The sequence below is a fragment of the Alosa sapidissima genome, chromosome 13 (genome assembly GCF_018492685.1).
Source record: "Alosa sapidissima isolate fAloSap1 chromosome 13, fAloSap1.pri, whole genome shotgun sequence".
NCBI classification, from domain to species: Eukaryota; Metazoa; Chordata; class Actinopteri; order Clupeiformes; family Clupeidae; genus Alosa; species Alosa sapidissima.
Genome location: NC_055969.1, coordinates 11152409 through 11160133, shown reverse-complemented (window position 1 = coordinate 11160133; position 7725 = coordinate 11152409). Strand labels below are relative to the sequence as shown.

At 39.9% G+C, this 7725-nt stretch overlaps 1 protein-coding gene across 2 annotated transcripts; it reads right to left on the bottom strand.

Moving 5' to 3' along the window:
- Window positions 1–3268: 3268 nt before the first annotated feature.
- LOC121679875 (uromodulin-like) lies at window positions 3269–6966 on the bottom strand. 2 transcript variants are annotated; one of them, XM_042058930.1, is made up of 10 exons: window positions 6862–6966; window positions 6300–6559; window positions 5959–6018; window positions 5637–5753; window positions 5367–5551; window positions 4662–4825; window positions 4173–4418; window positions 3812–3977; window positions 3488–3587; window positions 3269–3399 (listed from the first exon to the last, which is right to left on the bottom strand). In XM_042058930.1, the coding sequence occupies exons 2-10, from the start codon at window positions 6364–6366 to the stop codon at window positions 3347–3349; spliced, it is 1158 nt and encodes a 385-aa protein (XP_041914864.1). In that variant the 5' UTR covers window positions 6367–6559; window positions 6862–6966; the 3' UTR covers window positions 3269–3346. The 2 variants fall into 2 exon arrangements, with proteins under 2 accessions (XP_041914864.1, XP_041914865.1); XM_042058931.1 differs by lacking the exon at window positions 5959–6018.
- Window positions 6967–7725: the final 759 nt, after the last annotated feature.

Here is a 7725-nt window from a genome sequence, read left to right as displayed (position 1 = left end):
GACCCCCCCCGAAAGGAGGGTAGGGCAGACACAGTTCTCTGTGAATCTTTTATGGTATGTTGGTCTCAAGGGCCCACATCAACCTGGCTCATAATCACTCATTTGTGATTGCCCGCCCGCCCCCCCCGTAAAAAATTAAAATCAGTAGGATTAAAAGAAAGCCAAAATAAATATTCATCATCATCATCATGGCTGCATTTTCAGTATTGGCGAGAAGTAGTCGTTTGTCCACTAGATGGCGCATCGTTGCAGTGAGACGTAATTTTGTTGGAAGTTAAAAGTGAGTTGGAAAAAACAATGGACGCTTCATACAAGGACTGTAATTTACCGCAGCGAACATCTAATAAGGATAGGACTATGTTCACATGAAGTGTAATTCCCATTTCTTCTTGAAGCCGAAATAAATCTGAGGATGTTTATCGGACATGCTTGGTTTTTACTGCAGGTACGTTAATCTTGTAATATCAATAAGGACCTAGGTAATGTTACCGTTAGCGTTGGTTGAGTGATGGAGGCATTTGATTTATTGCATTTGTAGAAAACTATAAATGCGGTTATACCAAGCAAATGTATAGCAGCACTGTTTGTATCTTTCGACTGTCATTTATTGCACGTGCTACAAAATCATTCTATGCAAAGGAAGATTTACCAACGTTACACCGGTCTTATACAGTTTTGCCTATACATGCGTGAGACTGAGACGCCTGTTTATTTTGTTTTAAGTGCGTGCAGGGTGTGAGAGGGGAATCGATGTGCTTTGATTACAGCTTGGTAGTTGTAGTCTGTGAAATTAAAAAGCACGTGTGTGTGAAGTATCCAAACAATGACACCTTCATTTCATTATGGCTGCTTTAGCAAAACACCTTAAGCTACTGTGTAGTGGGTCCCATTTAGAAGTGGCTACTTCATTCGCGCTTTCCTTGACTCATGGAGCTGCGTGAATGTTATTACAACTTTTCGCCACGATATGACAGTTTAAGTCCGCTTGATACTGTAAGGCGTAAGCCATTGGTTTCCAAAGGAGATTTTATTTGTGTCGCCAGCATAGCCTATTGACAATTTATGTTGTAAATAGGCCTACCTTATAATCCTACCTGTAGCTTAGGGAAGCTAACAGCTTTCTATTAGGATCTAGTTTGTTAGTTACCGTTTTGTCATAACTCCCTGATGCATTTTTGCATTTAGAATAGCCAGAGCGTGTATATCTCAATCGGAAAATTAAACAATATCGGGTGCCTATGAACTAGGCTGGGTGAACCCAGCCTGATCTGCCCGCTATTTATTTTTTGATTTCTTAAAAGATTGAGCTTGGTCTGATGAAAGCCAGACTAGCCATGGACCTCAGTTAAACAATGCAAGGGAACATGAATCAGCCTATATTTGCACTAACAATAACGGACAAAAGCTCTTCAACTTTGGCCCGTTAAAATGTGTATGAACAGTCTAGCGACGCATTTCATCAAGGCCCATTTGGACATGTCAGTTATTTGCACCACTGGTTAGATGTAAAACAGCATTTCGTTTCAGACTAGGCTACTGTTACTTAATTTGTGCATTAACAATAACGTTTCAGACTACTGTTACTTAATTTGTGCATTGACAATAAAGTATTACATGAACTAAAGATGACTAAAATCTTATGTAAGAAGAAGAAACATTCACAAAAAATCCATCCATCCAAAAATGACCTTTGTTTTTGATAGCTGTTGAAAATGGCATGGAACTGACAGAGATGTTTTTGTTTAAAAATACATAAAAAATAAATAAATAAATAACATTATGCTGATACCTTTTGCTTTTCCCAAATACAATGTAGCCTACAGGTGTAAGTGACCTTTCATCAATCCAGTTGCAATGGATGAACTGTGATGAACTGCCCTACTTGTGATTGTTTAGAGATTTTAAAGGTTTTATAACAATTCTACATCTTCTTTGGCTATTCTACAATCTATTCACCTTTTCAGCACCAGTAGGGTACTTTCTGTGCAGCTGCACACACACACTCAGGCATGCCAAACAAGCATACACAAAAGTTTCAAGAGTGGGGGATGGAGTAAAATATGGAGACAAATTGAAGTGTGATTTATTTTCGCGGAACGGATGTACAGGACTGAGCGGCGGTCATATTTTGTACCGCTATGCGGTACATCTAGTTAAGCAAGCTTTGGTTAGATTTTTGACTTTAATGAAGACACTCTGCATCTACCAAGCAGACAATTCCTGTAAATCACTTTTGTATAGTTATCTCAAGTGTGTCAGTTTGGCTGGTGATCATGTTGACTTGACATTTGTGAATATTCAACAAGGCCCTGCCTACTTCTTAACAAGGCTCTGCTCTGACTCCGCCCCTGGACAGGTTCTCTTTTCCACAAAGTGTTTGCAAAGTGAGATAAGATACGAGGATTGGGATACAAACCACGAATCTAATGGCATAATTTTTAAGCTAATTTGTAAGTACATTGGCTAATACATTGCACTACACAACTGATCAATTAGCTCCTTTAGGCCTACACCATGATATACTATAATCATAACTTCAGCTTACAACTTAACATGGGTGAAAAATATACAACAATGTAAACGGGTGATAACACAATTTAACATTTAAACGCAGTGAAGGCAAGCCTTACACAAAACAAAAAATAGTCTCATGGTTGCCTTATAGTAAATCAGTCAATGCCTGCTGCAAAATAAATGTATATCTTTAATTTCGTTTGACAAAATAAGCTGAGTCACGATCACAATCACGCTTTAGCATTAGAAGTTCTTCAGTAGCACTGTTAGTTAATTCCTTGTGTCATGGAGGCTTAAGAAACCTTTATCTAAGCTTTTAGGCCCACAAGCAATGCTGATGTATGTGTATTATGTGAGAGTTTCTGCCCCCAAATGGAGTCATGTCAGTTTATTGCTCATAGGTTTTGCTAACATGCAATTGCACATACTGCCACAACTGGGTTGGAGTCGGGATATCTTCACTGTTAGCCATATCAAAAAACCTACATTATTCTCAATGACAAACATTTAGTCTACCTCTATTCATTGTCCACCCTTTCACTGAAGTAAACATTCATCTGAATCTTAGATTGATCCAAATACATGGTATTCCAAATACATTGTATTCCAATCACACTCAATGTAACTCGTCACAAATGGCATATTATCGCTCACGTCTACAAACTGAGGAGTGAGGACCCCGATTATCCTCAGACAAAAGCTCAAGATTCTTGCACAGAACGCATAGATTAGTAGATACTGACAAAAGTAGTAGTACAGAGGTTTACTTGTCAAAAGTATTTATTAAAAGGTACAATTCCAGATAATGACAGGGTATGGAAATGACCGATGTTTACAGCTTAGGAGAGCGTCTCTTTGGCAGTGGAGCCAGGACGTTCAGCACATCTAGACAGAGAGAAAGAAAAATGTCACAACAGAAACTAATTATGCTGGGAGCCTGAACACCTCAGCTACCTGTTGTGTAACCATTTACCTGTATTCCTAGCAGGGAATAGTGGCCCATAAGAAACAGTGATATTGTCTTGGTCGTCTGCAGATCTGGGGCCTTTGTGCTGATGGACATGGTCACAGTTCTGGGAGGAAAAAAAGGGTTGCATGGGGGGGGGGGATCTAATTAAACACTATAGGCTTTTAATAATGAGGGACTGGGTAGTTGGGTCCAACACGACACACAAACATTAGTTGCTGGCAACATATGAACAAACTAGAGTGGCTGAGGAGGTACTACTCTCATTCACTATAGTGTTATTCTGCACTGAAATTCACGTCAGAATTTTTCATAGTCTAAAGATCTCACCGGGATGCAGCTGTGGCCTAGCTCCAGAAGGCAGAGGTGAAGGCTGCAGTGGAGGTACACCTGAGAGGGGGGCACACCGAAGGTGAACATCCTGAAGGAGAAACGGCTGCTTGTGGACACCCCATTTCTCAGCACCTTCACCGTGCCATCTTCCGGGTTGGGACACCTGCAAGAGGTGAGCATGAGGGATTATAAAAGATGGCTTGTAGAGACAGGAACATGAACAGCAAAACTCTGCTGTTTTAGGGCAGTGAAGTATAATACTTAGGCTATGTTTCAGTACAGTTTATGAGGCTGAATTCAGACTAATGGTGTGCATTTTGAACATGTTAGTGGCAATTGTTATTTCATGTCAACAAACTGATTAGTGATGAGGTCCCAGTTGATGGAGGAGGTTGAGTTATTGATGGGTGTGGCCCAACAGAAGTCCAACACACTGGAGAACTGGCGGCCGTCCACTCCTTCCACGTCCACGGCTATGTAGATAGTCTCCTCAGGTTGCCCAGTCACATTGCCACTGAATTGCTGTGTGAAGTCTGCATCCTTATATGGAGTTATCTGAACTTGGTATGTCCCGTGTACTGCAGGCAGCTTCTGGTGTGTAACACTGCAGGCATGTTAGGTGCATTAGAGAGCACTTTTTCACTGCTAATATAAAAATGGATTAAACAAACCTATAATTTTTTGCAATGCTTTACAGTTACTAAAAGAAAACTATGCATCCATTGGGTTTTGATGAAAATCTATTAGTCAACCTTTTAAAAGTTCTAATAAATTAAGCTTCATTTTGGAACATTTAGCTCTATAAATGACAGTGGACTCATTCATAAAATGTTATGTGGCAAATCACCTTTTTAAGACATGGATAGCCACATCCATGGAAGCACTTTGATTTATAAGATATTCACAGACAAAACGCAGACTCAGTTGCCTCTGTCTGCTAATAATATGACCTTCTGCAGAGTCAGATGCCCCCTGAATAGAATTCTTGTAGATGAAGTGGGTTTCATTAGCCTGAAAAAAAAAAGAAAAAGAAAAAGTTATTTTCAGAGTCAGCATAACCGGAACAGGGATCCTTTTTGAGGTTACTGTTCTGTCACTGTTGCTTTTAGACACAGCAAAGAACATCACTCCACATCTATGAGAACAGGGTCACTAACATTAAGGCATTAACATTATTTGTTTATTTAGCTAAATGACCCCCTCTACGGTTCACATCACAAGAAAAATATGTGTGCATATCGGGTAAGAAATCTATCCATCCCATTGAAGTGTGTGTGTGTGTGTTGAAACACCAGGGAATAAAAATGCCTACTTGTACTACTTTCAGCTATATATATGGCTTGTTAAACAGATAGCTGTATATGCCAGGTCAATAAATGAGTATAAGTAAGTGAGCGGCGGAGCAACTGACCACATGCTGCGCCCGCACCCAACCTAGGCTCTGGATGTTCACAAACATTGAAGGGCTCTATGTACATCTGTCAATCTATTTGCTTAAGGTTTAGAGGTTTTGGTAGATGTAGAGGTGGGTCAAACCGTTTTTTCTCCTCACCCTTAGAACAGTTCCGCATTTCTGGTGGTCATTGTTGAAATGGAACTTCACCTGTCCATCTAGGACTGTGCCTGTGCAGCCCGGATCGTTGAGGTGTAGAACTTGAGCAGGAAAGCCAGCCTCAAAGAGGAGGCAGCGGGATTGTGAAATCCAGCAGGAGCTATTGTGGCATGTGGCAACTAATCCTGAGAGAGAGTCAGATGTTGTACATGTATTGTATCATGCTAACATTCATGAAAACTAATCAGCACAGATCTAATTAGGGCTTACCAAATGACTCTGGGATAGGTTGGTGATGGCTCTTGCACAAGCAGCCATATATTCCATATACTTTCCCACATACCTCATCTCCAATGCAGTGGACGTCACCGCAAGGGTTAGTCGAGACTACACAGAGATAGGAGGGAGAGTGTGAATGAGCAAGAGACGGTACAAAACATTCATGTCACTGTAAACATTGTACATGCTTCTCACTTCACAATACATAGTCATACTAGAGTGATATTCCAGAGTTTCTTGATAATCTCTCAGAGAACACACGCGTCATTATAAAACTACAGGGATTATGGATAAAAAGGAGAAAAATTGTCACCTGTTGAGGTGTGCACAGTTGCAGATGTAGGAGAAATGTTTGTGGATATGGTGTTCACATCTACAAAATAATTGTTTGGCTTTAAAGCAAATATTATCTGCTCCTCAAAAGTAAACCAGTTAGTGAACTAAAGATTGTGAGGACAAAAAAAAAGTTTGGTGGTTGATAGTCAGCTAAAAGACTGAAGATGACAAAAAGACCAGTTATCATACGTGCACAGTAAGCATAATTACAGCCATTGGGCTGGACAAACTGGTAGACATAATAGTTTCCTGGACAAGCTTTGACTTGAATCGGAGGGCCTCGGTTAAAACAGCAGCCACGCCAGGCCAAAGCCTTACATATCTTCCTTGTAACTATCCCATCCTGTGGGTTCCATTCATCCACAGCTGGCCAGTGGTGCCGCATCCAGATCTACGTAAGCACTCCTCGGGCATCCGTATAGTCTGTCCATGATACAGCAACCGGTACCAGCCGTCCCAGGAGACTCGACTGTCGCAATGATTGAAGTTGTCAGTGTAGTTGGTAGCTCTCCAGGGTTCATCCAAGGTGGTGTATTTGTGACAGTGGTCGAAAACACGACTGGCCAAGAGAGGTGTCACTATTAAAATATAAGAGGATGATAGATCAATAAATAGAGAGGACACTATTGATATACACCATTATGGGAAATATACAGTATATGGATCAGAGAGCTACATTTTTGTAATACCAAAATGGAACATTGACACGTTTATTCTTGTTATTGTATTTTCACTTAAACAATATGTTTTACTTTATGCAGTGGTACAAGGTGACCATAATATAATTGCACATCTGACTGGAAACCACAGAGTCAGGAAAGGTATGTCAGTAGTCATAAAAAGCTTTCATTGTACCAGCTTGCCATAAAAGCCAACTCACCTAGACACAGAGTATAGCCCACAAACAACAGCATGGCATCCCTACTTCTGTCTGATTGTTTTTTTCTTGACAGAGTGCATTTAAAATCACTCAATGACTAATTATGATCACCTGTGTTGCTCAACTCAAGTGCCATCAGCAATCTAATTAATGGCTGGCAGTTATCTCAAACTGAGTAATATAACTAAGTAACTACACTCTAAAAAACTATTCATGAGGTTAGTAGATAAAACTTAAAATGAAGAACATTTTCGACATAAAAAAAATAATTTTGCTACTTGTACATGTATAGGTGAGTTGACAACTTGTTTTAAGGAGTTTGTCATACTGCCATGAACATGAGGCATAATTCACCACTGAACTTAAACACTGTTTATGGTACACCACAGTCTAGATTTCACCACATGCTAGTTGTCCAAGCATTTGTCTTTTTATAACATGTCTTTTTATATTCATTTGTGGAACCGTTGTTGAAAAAGACTTACTTCCATGTGCTAGCATCATCAGAGGCATCACACACAATATGATGTGATGACACATCATTCTGTGAAAAAGTAAAATTGTGAGTGCACTGCACATTAAAAGACTGACCAAACACCACTATACAACTCGTTGCACAATATTCATAATATTTTAGTTATGAAATTGTTACCATGTCGTTTACGGCATGGTAACCAGAAACACCATGACATTAGGCCTATATATAGATGAATAACCAATTGTATCAAATAAAGTGGTTGTATCAGAGAATGTAAGGGCTCTGGTTGTATTATATCATGGCTATTAAATAACATCTCAGGAAAAATGCTTACTATGGTGGTGGTAGTGTGATGGTTAAGGAGCTGGGCTAGTGTGCAGTAGCCT